Source organism: Prinia subflava, chromosome 16 (assembly GCF_021018805.1).
Source record: "Prinia subflava isolate CZ2003 ecotype Zambia chromosome 16, Cam_Psub_1.2, whole genome shotgun sequence".
Lineage (NCBI taxonomy): Eukaryota > Metazoa > Chordata > Aves > Passeriformes > Cisticolidae > Prinia > Prinia subflava.
In genome coordinates this window covers 13,748,182-13,763,060 of record NC_086262.1, presented here as the reverse complement: position 1 = coordinate 13,763,060, position 14,879 = coordinate 13,748,182, and the positions used below count along the sequence as shown (strand labels likewise).

Sequence of the window (14,879 nt, the reverse complement as noted above, 5' to 3'; positions counted from 1 at the left end):
CTGAGCTGCTGAGTGGTCCAGGGCCACAGGGCCATAAAACACATCCCAGCTCCTTTCTCCCAGGATACTCTCCCTGCTGAATACTTTATCCAGGTCACTGTGGCCTCACAAAGCCACATGTTGGCAGAGCAGCAGTGGTGGGCTGGTGATGGACAGCAGTGGGAGAAGTGACACGCAATCAGCAGATCGTTTGTTTGCAGACTCCTTATCTGGAGGCGTTTGCATCAGAACTCTAAATCAAGCAGAGCTACATGTGAAAGGCACTCCTGACTTGCAGAGAGGGTCACAGAAAGGGTAATTTTGTTAAGCTTTTGAAAGAATAAACCAATCATTAATAAACTGTTCTTTGCAGTGGTGAAGTGACTTTTATCTGGAGATGTAAACATACTTAGGAGCATTAGGGAGAAGAAAGATGGGGGCCTGTATCGTTGATACTCCTCCCTTAGGGTTGGCTGCTCAAAATTCAGTCTTGGACCCTGACACTCAAAGCAGGAATTGCTCCTGGCTCCAGTGAGACCATGTGAGCTCTCAGCACTTCCTAGGGCTGGTGTGAGAACTGAGGTGTCCATGACGCAGCAGCTAGAATTAGTTTAAAACAGAAAAAAAATAGAATGAAGAAAAAAAAAGAAAAAAAAAAAAAAAAGAGAAAAAAAAAAAACTTGATGGGAGAAAGGATAAAACCCAAACAACCTGCCCAGTATCAGTGGCTGATGCAGGAAGAAAGTCCTGCTCTCCTCTCTGCCATTCCCTGCAGCAGAACCATGTTGAAATCAGTAAATGTTGGGCAACTTTGAGCAATCAACCAGCCCTGCACAGCAGAATGTCACCAGAGAGCTGCAGCACAGCCTGAGAGCACCTTGCAAAGATCAACAGAGCTGTCTGGTCAGGGTGTAAAGTTCACTTCCAATTTTACATGAAGAATCATTTAATTTCTGTTCCTCTTAAGCTAGGAAGCTGTTCCCATGAGGAAACCTTGGGAAGAAGCTGTGGAACACCAGTTACAGAGTTTGGGCTGGAGCTGGTGAGCACAGGAGTCCAACTCCCACAGATCCATGTCAGTTGTTTCTCCCTAATTCCTCAGCTCCCAGATCTTTTCCCCTTGGCTCCCACTTCTCTTCAACAGTCAACAACCACGGGTGCTCCTTGGGTGCTTTCAACACAAAACTAAGAATGGTTTTAAAAGGAAATTTAGGAAAATAACAGCAAGGAGAGTCTCCTGGAATTAAAAAAGGCCCCTGTGGAGTTGACAAGGCTGCAGCAATGAGAGGAAATTAGCTCCTCAGTTTAGCTTTGAGTAGAGCCTGTCAAGATCTTTTAAAAATTATTATGATTTCCCCTTCCCTGACTCCCTTATAACAAAACAAGGTTTAAAATGAAAAATGTGTTGTGCAAGAAAATTCTTCACAAAAATCATTAACTTTTTGATAGGAAAATATGTCTGTTTTAGTGCTGGCCACAAAGCCACACATTTTTTTCCCTTTGGTTTTTACAAAAGCTTAACATTTTTATCAAATTAGCTTTTTTTTGGTGCAAGGTACAATTGAAACCTCTCCCCAAATAACAGTTATCACAACCATGATGACACCACAAGGTAAATTCTGCCCATTTCATCAATGAGCCCAATTTTTATTTCTCTTCATCACAAAAGTCATCCCACATTTGTTGTACACACTGTTGGTTGCTGTGTTAAGGGACATATCACCAGGTATCAGATGCTTTACTCTTGCAGAAGCACTTCTAATGGAGATGGAAGCTTCTGTTGGCTGAATTTTAGAACAACAGCAAAAAATAATAATACAAAACCAAAATATCATCTTCAGCTGCATAGCAAATATGGATCAAAAATTTAACACTGTATCAGATCACAAGCGTAAATATACCTCACCATAAATAAAATTCATTGTACAAAATAACTCAAGCAGCTTTTCATACAAATATGGTACATTTGACAACAGTTTTTGAGAATATTTCCTTGTTTTTTTACATCTTAGATTCTTTTCTTTTGTTCTCCAATACACACGAACCTACTGGACTGGAGTAATGCAGGAGGAAAAGGAATAATGTTGTTCAATTCTCCTAAGTGCTGTCAGAATTTAAAAGGAAAACCACTGAAGTGCTGAATTTGATCTAGTTTGCTTCCCCTTTCTATTGTAGCATTGCAAGTCAAGTGCAGCATCATCCCAGAAAAGTCACATTTTATAATGGCAAAGCCAGAGGGAACATTAGAAGAACCCAGCCTGACTTCATTCATGACACAGGCCATCCTTTCTCCCCCTGTAATTCCTGTATGGAGCCAACAGTTTGTCTTTGGAGTAGACATTCCAAGTGGTGGCTGGTGAGTGCTGGGGAGTTTGCAGACTACTTTAGCATAGGCAGGAAAATATAAATGAAAAAGCAAGCCCATTGTCAGTGGGCTTGGGAGGATTCACACAGGGGTCAACACTTCCCTAAGAAAACAACTTTAGAAGTCTGCAGATTATAAAAGACTGAAAAATACAGGACTGAAGAACATCTGCAAGGAAGACTCCCAAACTTGGCAGAAAGCCTGCAGGTGTGGGGAATATGCCTGTCCCCCTGGCAATCTGGTATTATTTAGCCCTACTCTTAGAAATTAGCTCCCTATTTCCATTAACAATTATGACATTTAAAAAAGTAAGTGAAAAAAAACCCATCCATTTTCATGGAGTTGTTTAAAGACCTAAGCCTGAACCTTTCTCATACACAGACAAGGAGGGTGAGAAAACTGAAGCTAAGGAGTATCTTAATCCTTGAGATAATCAAAGGGCAGTAACATCAAATCTCAGAAATTAGGACTGTGATTATTACTAGCTGACACCTCATACTACTTGAGCAACAAGGTAAAAGATCTGCATACACTCTACAGTCAAAACACTTTACATTTTGTTCATGCACTTTGACATTTTGCTCAAAACATTTAATCCCTTGGAATCTGGAGGGACTTTACATTTTTGCTAGCAAATCCCAGGGCAACGAATAGATTTCAACTCTTTCAAGTACAGCCTGTACAACTTTCCAGTGCAACTGTGTCTTGCAAGCTTCAGGGAATTACAGCAAAACTACAGGAAAAGAATGCAAAGAGATTTACAGATTATTAGGTGAAATATCTCATGACTAACTCCAGACCTAAACTGATTAAAACAGGGATTTAAATTCACCTATATCCCATTCTGTCTAGGTAGCTGAGACTGGGCCATTTGGTACAGTTCATTCTTTTGTAGCAACTTCTTGTTCATGCTGGTTTCCAAGAGGACTCCAGCATCCCATAGATGTAGTAGGACACTTAATTTGTGCTGTGCCTAGAGGTGGCTCTGAAAGCCAGACAGGGACTTGTGCCAACTTTTCAGCAAGATTATCGTACCAAAATAACAAGCACTTACTATTCAGGTCAGGAAAAATAGGATCCTGGTCGGATCTATCTTCCTCACATCTTGTTTTCCACAAAAAATAAAAGTGCTTGATTCTTCTCTTCCTTTTAAAAATATATATATATCTCTAGATACGCTCACTCCAGTAGTGTAGAAGTGTTAGAACATGGTGGAATGCCAGAACTGACATCCTTAGTGGAAGTGTAAGCAGACAGCAATCCCCAGATGCTCCTCTGCTGCTCTTCCTCACAACACGGAGGAAAGAACTCGCCTTGCTGGGCTGGGTCCCTCCCTGCCACTCCAACATTTCAGCCAGATTTCCTGAGATTTCATTTTACTTTCAGATTACTGTGCTGCACAATTTCCTCCCTGCAGCTGAAAATGTCTTGTCTGAGTAATTAAAGGGAACTCAAGGTGTGAAAATGTCCAGCACTTATCGCATGTGGGGTATTTATTGATTGCCAAGGGAGTAGGTGATGACAGTCTGGGAGCACAAATTCATGCCACACACCAAGATCTCCTCTTGCCAGCAGTAGTTTGCTGGCTGTTGTTTCCTAAACAAAAATTCCAGCTGGGATATTTCTACTTATTAATTATATGTTCCCTCTGAGAGAATAAATGCCCAGGCTCTGCCTTTTTAACATCTGTAACAGCATGCAGTTTACAAGGCATGATGAAATGCATGGAACAAACATATATTATCACATCTGGATGCAGCAATTTTTGCTGTGGCCAGGCTAGAGCTGAGGAAACACTGCCAGTGGTGAGGCTGGCATCATTTTCTCTTGGAACACATGGTTTGATCTCCTTCACATCAAGCACAAACTTTTGTATCACTCCTGTGACACTACTGAGGGAAAGCAGGTTAGACCAGGAGTTATGAAATCCTCCTTGAAGTTCCACCTGAATTTACTCTCAATATCCAGGGATCTTAGATTAACTGAATTGGAAAAGGAAACAGACTCCAGTGTTCTCTCTGAACTTGGAAAATTCTGGGTATTTTTAAAGCTTATCCTGTATTTTATCTTTTCTAAACAATCATGTAATATCTGAGTGATGGGAAGTTTCCTAAGCCCTGCTGGTAGTCAGCATTCTCTGGGGAAAGGTTTTTGTTCACTGTGCCACTAGGAATTTGTCTAAACCAAGGGAAAATAGCATCCCAGAACAGATTTCACACCCTGGCTCTCACCCTTGGCTGAAGAACAAAGATCCTGTGTGTTCAAGGTAACTACACCTGCATCCTATCAGCACCAGTCATTATTTCCACCCAAATTAATATGTTTGAGAGCACATTCACATGAATGCAGTCTCTTCTGTAGTCCACAGGAAATCTGCTTTAGTCCATGGAAGATGTGTCTTCAGGGGAGAACCTCTGCATTAAAGTAAGTGGATGTCCCATAGCATGGAAAAAGCCAGGCTGTTTTCTTTCCCCAGCTCTCTGAAGTGCTGGGGAGTTATCTGGTGACTGCATCATTGCCATCCTCAAGCCCACAGGCCCAAGCTCCCCCTGCAAGTGCTGGAAAGGGACAGAGCAGAGAGCACAAAGCTCAGCCCAGCCTGGCATCCATGCACGGCCAGCCTGGCAGGGCTCCTCTGCACCCAGCACTCGATCCTCAGGCCGCTGCCGTGGGTACCACCCTGCCCTCATCCCTTCCTCCCCTCCAGGAGCGGGTCAGGGACTGTCCCCAGCCCCTCCTGCTCCGTGGCTGTGGCACATTGTCCCAGGGGTGTTGATTTGTCCCGCTGCCCCCACGGAGGGAGCGTGGGGCTCTCCCCTCAGGCTGCAGTATGGCTTCAGAGCGATGTGTGCACCGGGGGAACCACAGGGAAAACCAGACCACTCCATGGAAGAAAAGCACATTTTGCCCACCCACCCCCACCCCCCCTCAAGTCCGAAAGCTACGAGTAAAACCGACCACAGGGATGGCACAGAGGAACATGCACTCAAACGGGGCGAGGGGAGGTCCTCTGTGCAGAGGCAGACCCAGCCTCACCCCCTGTCAGCCTCACACCATCGAGTTCACCCCTCCCAGCTGGTTTGGGTCCAGTCCTGCTCCTGCCCACGCAGGGTTTGTGTCCACACTAGCAGGTGGTGGCCAGCGACTGGTGGATGGGGGGCTGGAAGCAGCGCACGTGCTCCACCGTGGAACTGTCTGTCTCCACCGACTTCATGTACTTGTTCAGGATGGCGAAGATCTCGTTGTTCAGGATCTGGTACTTCCTGATCCTGTCTGCCATCTTCTTCAAGGGCTGGAGGGGTGGTGAGGGAGAGAAACAGCGCATGAAGGCTCCCGTGTCACCTGAGCAGCTGGGAAGTAACAGAACCTGGGCCCTGCTGCTGGAAAGCTCTGCTAAGGCAAAGCAGCTCTAACACAGCTCCTGTTCCACTTAGCACCTCGCAGGCACTGCTGAGTCGCTTCATTACTGGGTTGGATGACTCAAGACAGAGCATTAACAGGATCAGCGAGTGGTCCTAAGTTAACCATTCCGAAATCTAGGCTCCCAACTGCTTATTGACAAAGCCACCGAGATCACAGGATGGTAGCTGGAAATACCAGCTCCTCAGGTCCAGCTTCCCAACCCCAGGAAGAAGGGAAAAGCTTTGGGAGAAAAAAGATTTGATTTTTGAGCCAATTAAAACCTTGGCCTCTCTGCTGAGACTGCAGATGGAAACCTTACAGCAAGGGCATCCAGTAGAAACAAGATTAACACCAGGCTTGTTGTAATTGATGAGTTTGGACGAAGCAGGATAGAAAACAGAAAGAAGTGTGCTGGTTTGGGTCCTTTGGGACCCCACCTTTCAACTTACCACGTTTTTTATGATCTCATCCTTCCCATCCTGCCTCTGCACCTTCAGCAGGTGGTAGCAGAAGTCAAAGAGGTCAAAGCGCCGCTGCTGTCCAAGGAGAACAATGATAGAGCAGCCTGCCCAGTTCAGACCATCTCCAAAGCACTGCCTGCGGGAGGAACGGGGTGAGGGTGGGGAGGGATGACAGCATAGTTAGACAGGAGAAGCAACCACGGCACTAGGAACTTCCTTTGGTGAATTCCTGGGGAAATCGGGTTCAGTCCTGCTCCTAGGAAGTGAGTACACACCTAGAGAAAATGAACCCAGACAGAGATAATGCAGAATTACACCCAGGCCAGGCTGTGTAGGGTGAACCACTGGGTAAGATGGGCGAGGACCTAACGCTGGGTTGTTGCCCCATCATCTCCTGCCTCTCACCTTGGGCACGTCCCTTCACCTTCCTCTTTCCTCCAGCTGTTCCAACACAAAGCTGAGCACAACTGAGGACCCACGCTCCCCCCTCTACACCTCTGCAGAGGCTCTCAGTGAAGCAGAGGGAATGCCGTGAGCAGCGGCAACAGCTGGGGACACTCGCTCTGGGGACACTCACTCACTCTGGGGACACCCACTCTGGACACTCCCTCACACCTCCTGGGGACACCCACTCTGGGGACACTCACTCTGGGGACACTCACTCTGGGGACACCTGCTCACTCTGGGGACACTCACTCCCTCTGGGTACACTCACTTGGGGACACTCATGCACTCTGGGGACACCCACTCTGGGGACATCCTCTCTGGGGATACTCACTCCCTCTGGGGACGCTTGCTCCCTCTGGGGATGCTTGCTCCCTCTGGGAACACCCACTCTGGGGACACTCACTTGGGGACACTCATGCACTCTGGGGACACTCACTCACTATGGGGACACCCACTCTGGGGACACTCACCCCTCTGGGGACACTCACTCCCTCTGGGTACACTCACTTGGGGACGCTCACTCACTCTGGGGACACTCCGTCCCTCTGGGGACACCCCCCTGGGGACGCCCGCTCCCCTGGGGACACTCACTCTGGGGACACTCGCTGCCTCTGGGGACACTTGCTCCCTCTGGGAACACCCACTCTGGGGACACTCACTTGGGGACACTCACTCCCTCTGGGGACACTCCGTCCCTCTGGGGACACCCCGCTGGGGACCCGCGGGGACACTCACTCGGCCGTGAACTCGTTGGTGCCCACGGGGATGCAGTACACGAACTGCATGGCGCTCCAGAGGCGGTGGAACTCCACGCACTCGTCCACGTGCATGACGCCGTTGGTGGGCGGCGGCCCGCGCCACACCGGGTCCTGCAGGTAGCTGCGGATGCGCGTCAGGATCACCTCGAACATGGAGAGCCCGCAGCACAGCCGCTCCTTGGTCAGCAGGTCCCCCTCCCGGGCGATGGCGATTTGCTGGGGACAGGGACAGCCACGGGGACACGCGTGAGGACGTGACCCGCAGGGTTCATCGCTGCCTGGCCTCTCCCCGGCTCTGTCGCGTCGCGGGAGGCCCAGCCTTACCTCTGAGGGCTGCTCCCGTGGCACTTCCCACCACAGAACGCTCACCCCTCCAACAGGAGGCTTTAATATCCTGCTCTGCTCTTTTTCACCCACCTCAGTGTCCTTCGGAGTAGCTACGTACGTCAGAACACCGGGGCTGAAGGCAAAGCTCTGACCAGAAATACTGATCCTTAATTCTGCTAGCGTGCTGCTCTGCCCTGACAGTGCTACTCAGCGTTTCGGTTCATGATTTTCATTTAATGATTCATTTCATGGGTTTCGTCTCATGATTTCTGCAGATTATGAAGATAAAACGGCAGAGAACAGGGACATTTTGCTTCCCAGGACATTGCCATCATCTCTTCAAAATGCAGATAGCCTATGGCTTTCTTGATTTCCTTTGTAGTTAGGCTTAAAAAGCTCTGAGGAAGATGAGAAGCCACTGCACACTTGATACTGGAAAACCAGTGGTTTATAAGAAAGCCAAATAATTTTTTCCCAGATGTGGAAACTTTACAGGTGTGGATAATTTGTGTGACATCCTCACTCAGATTTAGGATACAAATCTGGACCAGCTCCACTGGATGAAGTTATTTTGGCTTTTACATTAGAGGAAAATTAAAAGAGAATTGACTTCATTTTAGCCCCATTGCTCCCCAAGAGGATAAAAAAAAGAAAAAAAAGGTGGGATTTAAAACAAGTAAGCAGGGCCTTTCCCCAAGCTCACTGAGTGGTGCTAGCATGGGGGTCTCTCACTGCCCTGGCATCCTCTCAGCTGCCCCATTTCCTGCTGTTCCAGTGGCAAGACTGACTCCCCTTTGCAGTGCTGCCAAAAATGACTCCTGAAACAGGAGCTGAGCCCTGTCAGAGCCGTGCCCGTGGCTGTGGGAGGCTCTGGCTCTGCCGTGCTCACCTCGGCAGAGGGGCGGCTGCACAGGCAGAGCCTCTCACCCCTCCCACCACTCTGGAACAGGCACACAGAACAAGCGTGACTCTGACTGAGACCCTGCCTATCCCACAGGACTTCCTGGAGCTGGAAGCAGTTTTGAAGCATTTGCTCCATTTCCAGCTGTCCCTGCAATGCCTATAAAAATGTTATCCCAGTCAGTCACCGTGGGGACTCGCAGCAGCTGGGACAAAGGGCAGGCACACGTCCTGGCCAGACATGAAGAACATGAATTATGCTTGGTGTACTTGGGTCAATCTCCATTCCACTCTGAAAAATGCATGAATGTGCCTGCACATCCCCATTTCTGATTATCAATTTATGCTGGCAGTAACCTCAAGCATTTTTAGTTTGGTTATTCTTGAAATTAGAAGCATTTCAATTCTTGTTTGTGCCACAGTTTCAAGATGTTCTGGGAACTTCAGCTCAATTAGCTGAATACTAGTTTAATTAATAACAAATATCAAGGGAAAGCTGCCATCATGTGCAGAGGCCACGTTTGGTCTGGGATCCCTGTATCTGTTAAAAGCAGGGATGGTATCACTGGTTCCCTGGCACACACCTGCATGTGTCTGCCTGGCAAGGAAAGGTTTATTTTATCCAGCTTTTTAGCTGAAGGCTGCACACTGTCCCTCTCCTCACCTGCTCTTACAGGCACAGATCTGCACACAGTGGTCTATCATGGCAAAATGAGGGCACAGTAGAAACAGAGATATTTTAAATATAAATTAGGTGTTAGCATTACCAATATAAATTAGGTGTTTGCTAAAATATAGTGATAAAAGGGATATTTTTGAGAACAAACTTCTCCAGTGATCTTAATACACCATTTCTGAAGAAATCTTAATTTAGAAAGGGATGCATCTGGTGTTCAGTGAGGTAGTGCCACTCAGTTATGCACATTCACAGACAGAATTTGGTTCTAAAATTCATCACAGTAGGAGCAGTCTTTGATACAGGACTACCATCCTAGGATAAATATCACAATGTGGGCAAAGCAGCTGTAGAGCTGTTGGTCCTGTGCTCAGAGCTGTCTCCCAGTCTGGGGTCCCACTGATTTCTAAGATCAGGAGAGGAAGGATGCTCCCAAGGTAAAATGTCACAGAATGCCACTGTGCTGACTCTGTTCCCTTTGCCTTCAGGAGCAAAGGCTCTGATTATTTCCAGTGAAGAAACCAGACTGACCAAGCACTTTTAAAAACCCCTTACTAAATACCTGTATGGTCAGCATTAAAAGGGAGAGGATTCCTTTAAAGAACCACTTTGACCCCCCTGGTTCTTTATAAATGGTCCATCAAACAGCTGCTTCTGGATTTCCAATGCAAAGTAATTATTTACAACTATCACTGGCAGTTTTCCTGCCGTTGCACAAATCCAGTTTTGATTTTCCAATTTTTGAACCTCTTTTACAGCCTGTTCACTGGTGAACTTGCCAGAACCCTACCCAAAACCTGCAAAAACCAACAGATCCCCACTATAACATGCATGGGGCCACCTTTTGGGAGAGGCATTGGGCAGGCAATTTCAGCTTAGATTCTGGACAATTGCTACAAGGCATTTATGCATTCTGCAGGAAAAATCCTGTATGGCCTGTGTCCAAAACTGCATTTCCAAAATGCGTGTCCAAAACTGCGTAAAAGGAGCAAGCTTAGAAGCTATGGAGGCACCTATAGAAAGCAATTCTTGTGTTCACTTACATTTGAGCTCAAAAAAAAAAATCTAACTGTACCTTTGTGATGAATATGGGAACAATTTACAGAAAAGTAACTTCTTAGTGGGACATGAAATAATTTTTGTTTTCATCACCATTATAACTACAGCAGAAATAAGCAACGAGTGGACTCTAATAGCAGAATTCAATGATGATTTTGCATGGAAAGAAGGAGAGATAGAAAGACCAACACAAAGACACAAAAACACAGAGGTGAATTCTTTTTCCCTAGTGTCTCCTTTAAAAGGAAGTGTCTACAGAGGAAGACAAAGTCCTCAGTTATCCAGCCAATTTCTCTGTTCCAGATGATTTCCAATGATGCAAAGTTCAAAATGTCCTCGATCCATGAGAAAAAATACAGGAACAAGTATCAACCACTCTCTGCCTGCCATAGATCTGTCACCTCCTACACCAGCTGAGTGTTTGTTCTACTCCCTCATCAGTACATTACAGGAAAAGGGTGTTGATTCATTTGATACTTTGAAAGATTTTTATCCCGTCAACCCCAAGTAAATGGGCACTTGAAGTCTGAAAGATTTTTATCCCTTCAACCCCAAGTAAATGGGCACTTAAAGTTTGATTATTACTAGCAAGGCAGCTCAAATTTTGCCCAATGCACTGATCAGCCTATGGAGATATTTTAAACAGTTCTGAGTTTCTGCACAAGAGATCTTTCCCAAGCTGAGACCCACGTTAAGAAGATACTTAAATGGAGCCGTAATTTTAAGCATGTGCTGAAGCTCTAAGCATGTGCTAGGAGGGAAACCATTCTCAGATGTACTCCTTGACAGGGATGAGCTCAAATGGACCACACTGCAGGCCTAAAATGAGATCCCCAAAAGTGATGGCAATTGATTGTTGGGACAGCCCTGCAAAGATTCTCCTCAAACCACTCCAGCGATTTTCCATCTTTTTAAAGTGGAGAAGAGGTTCTTGGAGCTGTTCTGATTCAGAACTGGCTTCTAGCACACTAACCTTACAGCTCCCTGCCAGCTCTCCTGACTGGAGGCAGCAGCACATCTCTGGACCTGCTCACAAATTCCCCTTCAGAGCGTTTGCTTGGGCAGAGATTCGGATTTGCTCGTCCAATTGACGTTTTGGGAAAAAAAAAATCAATCAATCAATCAAAAAGGATAAAAAAAAAAAAAGAAAGGATCACTTTTCCCAAGGCCAAGCAGGCCGTGCGGGGACTGCTACGAGTTTCCAACAGCCATCCCTTCCAATGCAATCCTTACCTGCGGAGTGCCCAGCCTCTCTATTAGGGGGACCAGGTGGAGTGGGGCATACTTGGCTTCGAGACGCTTCATGCGCACCTCCAAGCGTTCTCCTTCTGTCAAGCGAGCAGCAAACAGTGAAATGAGAGGAGGAAGTGGAGACCCGCAACTTTCCGCAGAGTTTGCTCAGAGCTGCCCCCCAGCAACCGTCCGGGGAGGTGTGGGACCAGGGAGCCAAACCAGCAATGAGGGGCCAGTGATGCAGAGAAGGGAGGGATGGGCGAGTGCAGACTCAGCAGCAGCTCTGTCACACATGTCCAAAGCACGTCCCTGTTACCGAGCACTCCTCTTGAGATGGACATTTCATGCTGTCATTCTCCAGAGAGGCTGTGAAATGCCTTCCAAACCTTTAGGGGAACCCCCAAGCTGACTGAGGTTTCGGGTCGTAACTGTGCTACAGGAAATGCACCCCTGGCTTTTGTTGGCACCTGACGTTTGGCTGTATCCACTGATCCCTTTGGAGGGGGAAGCAGGGTCAGAGCTAATCCTCAGCAGAGATGGGAGAGAAAACAGCCTCTGGGCAGAGACCTCTGAGTCTGCCCACTGCTTCCCTCTCAGCTTCTTACCTTTGATGTAGACCCTGGGCAAAATATTTTGGAAGGGAGCAGCATGCAGCAAATCACAAACTTCTTCCTGGGACTGAGGCAGGAAGAAAGAAAGATAAAGTAAGTTAAAAAATACCTATGGGGGAGACTGAATGGCTCAGGGGCCTGGGCAACACTACAACAGTTCACACCTACAGCACCTATTCAGATCCAACCCAGCTCAGTGGTAACTCCAGTGGTTTGAATCTCAATGATCTAACACTGGAAGCAACACTTCAGCTTCAGTCAGGAAGTTTCCCTAAATCCAGTAAGTTACTTCCTGCCTGTACAAAGCCAGACCTTAATACTGATTTTCTGTCCTACTTGCTATCCCTGAAAGTAAGAGGGTGTAAAAAACATGGAAGTTTCCATTTCATCTTACCCTGAATGAATTCCTGCAGCCTGTTCTTTAAGAGAGTGCCCAGGTGGAAATCACCCTTTGGCTTAGTTATTTTAAGAACTGTACATGAAAAATATCCTGACACATACTGGCTCTTCTGCAAACGGGTACATCATAACTGGTCTGAAATGATTTGGCTGTTGGTGTGGTGTTCTCAGCCAGGGCTATCAGAATCCCAGTGGTGCAGGCACCAGGAAGAATAAAACAGAAGTCCAGAGAGGAATAACACCATGAGATGCCACCTGAGGGGATGCATGCCAATGCACTTGAGAAAAAAATAATCCCAAACACAGATGCACAAGGAGGAGAAACCTAGAAATAGGCAGGTGGAGACTGAGGAGCGATGGCCGACAGTACATTGTGCACGAGTCTGCAATGGGCAACAGCAGCGAGGAAACCAAAGCTGTTCAACACAGAGGCACTGACAAGGCATCAGCCTGCCCCTACCAAAGCCTCCTCCTAGGACATGCTTTCAGTTCTGAGCTCACTGGAGAGATGTAGACACACTGGGAAGCAGATCATGACAGCGCAGCGGGAGGTACCCGGGGGCCGGATGGAATGACTGGGCTGCGCCTCTTTGGGATGCAGGGGTGGACACCACCCTTCCAGCCAGCAGGACAGTGGAGCATGGAGCTGCAGGAGGCTGCACTGGCGCATGGATGCTGGGATGAGAGCAAGTTTGTGGGAGTGCAGTTTGTGACACAGTGCTGGAGGGACAGGAACAGTCTGGGGCCCCTCCACGGGCACAGAGGTGCTGATGCTATAACGGAGTGGGCCTGTCACCTTGGTCATTTTGTTTGCAAAACACTGTTCATTCCTAGGTGAATGTTCTGCCACTGCTGTTTTCCTTTAATAAAGTGAGCATTTTCAGCCATTTGCAGCCTGCATTCACCTCTTATCTGTCCCCAAATTAGTCATGTTATTAACAGACCTCTTCCCCAAGGCGCATTAACCGAGAGCACAAACTCTGCTTAGAAACTTCATCCCAAGCAACCCCTCATTCCTCAAACTTAAACAACAAAATGGGGAGGAAACACAGCAGACTGGACATCTGCATCAGAGCCATTTTTGCCAGCAAATACCACCAGCCTTAGATCACTCAGACAGCTCTGAAGGTAATTGCAGTATAAAAGCAATTCCTCCTCCTGCACAAGAGCTCCATTAGAGGGAAAATCTTGTTCTGTGATGGCTCTGTGCATCTGACATCCTCCAGAAGTGGGAACCACTGCATGCAAAATGGCTTTGTATTCTGAGTCTATCACTGTGAGGAAAAACAGAGGATCCAAGAGGGAGAGGCTCTGTCTGGCATAGAAAGTAGGCAGATGTGGTCTTGGATGGGCAGCCTTCCATAAAGGATCCCCAAATTCCCACCATCTTTATTTTCTGCTATTCTAAAATGCCAGTACACTGCTGATGTACTCCAGGGACTGAAGGAACATTTCTGCACTGAAATGAAGGATTTCTAAAGAAACCCTTGAGTGTCCCATTAAAGGTGTGAGAGGAAAGGCAAACGCAGTACATCCAGCAGAAAACCCAACACTGAGAACAGCAGAAAGCACTGACAAAGCCACAAAAGGAACAGAAACTGCCAGAATATAGTTGGCAACTCTGGTCATTCTATAAAATTCTGTAAAAGCCAAGCTGCTGGGTGGTACACATCTCTTGTTTTCTTCATCTTATGCAACCTCTGCTCACTGAATGTGTTTGATACCCTATATCAAGAATTAAAAGTCTCTAGGTCAGGAGTTACAATGCAAAGGCAAGGGCAGAAATATCCATTTTGAGGACATGCAGAGACTTTTAATTTTCTCTGTGCTCTATGGCCAGATAAAACTTGGAATCTTTGAACTTTACTATGGCTTTGCTCTGAACAAAAACCTGGTTTTGCTTGGAAATCCTGTCTTATGCTAGGGAAGCAATTTTGAAATACTTCTGGAAAAACTGAAACACCATTATGACACAGTATGCACATTTAATGTACAATTGTGTTGTTGAGCACTCCTCAGTTGGCTCTGGGCCAAATTATGAGATTGAATTCATTGCTTGGTAAATTTGTTTTGTGAAAAACTGGAAGCTAAGAAGATGAGTGGCACTCAGCCACAGCCTTTGCCCCACACCAGAAAGGGCATCACATGAGCTGGGAGGCTGAGAGACTTGTGCACGAATAAAACTCCTGTGCAGGGGGCAACACCAAGTTGTTACTGCAGCCAAATAATCAGTGAAGATGTCATAGAACATATATCATCAGC

General features: G+C 46.8%; 1 protein-coding gene across 1 annotated transcript in view; it reads right to left on the bottom strand.

The window, feature by feature from the left end:
- Nucleotides 1–1,606: 1,606 nt before the first annotated feature.
- Nucleotides 1,607–14,879, bottom strand: part of CYFIP2 (cytoplasmic FMR1 interacting protein 2) — a 48,769-nt gene continuing 35,496 nt past the window's right edge. The window contains exons 27-31 of the mRNA XM_063413654.1: nucleotides 12,213–12,285; nucleotides 11,608–11,702; nucleotides 7,390–7,628; nucleotides 6,196–6,343; nucleotides 1,607–5,636 (exon numbers count right to left, since the gene is read on the bottom strand). Of these exons, the coding sequence (XP_063269724.1) occupies nucleotides 5,469–5,636; nucleotides 6,196–6,343; nucleotides 7,390–7,628; nucleotides 11,608–11,702; nucleotides 12,213–12,285 (723 nt within the window). The 3' untranslated portion in view covers nucleotides 1,607–5,468. The remainder of the gene's footprint in view (nucleotides 5,637–6,195; nucleotides 6,344–7,389; nucleotides 7,629–11,607; nucleotides 11,703–12,212; nucleotides 12,286–14,879) is intronic.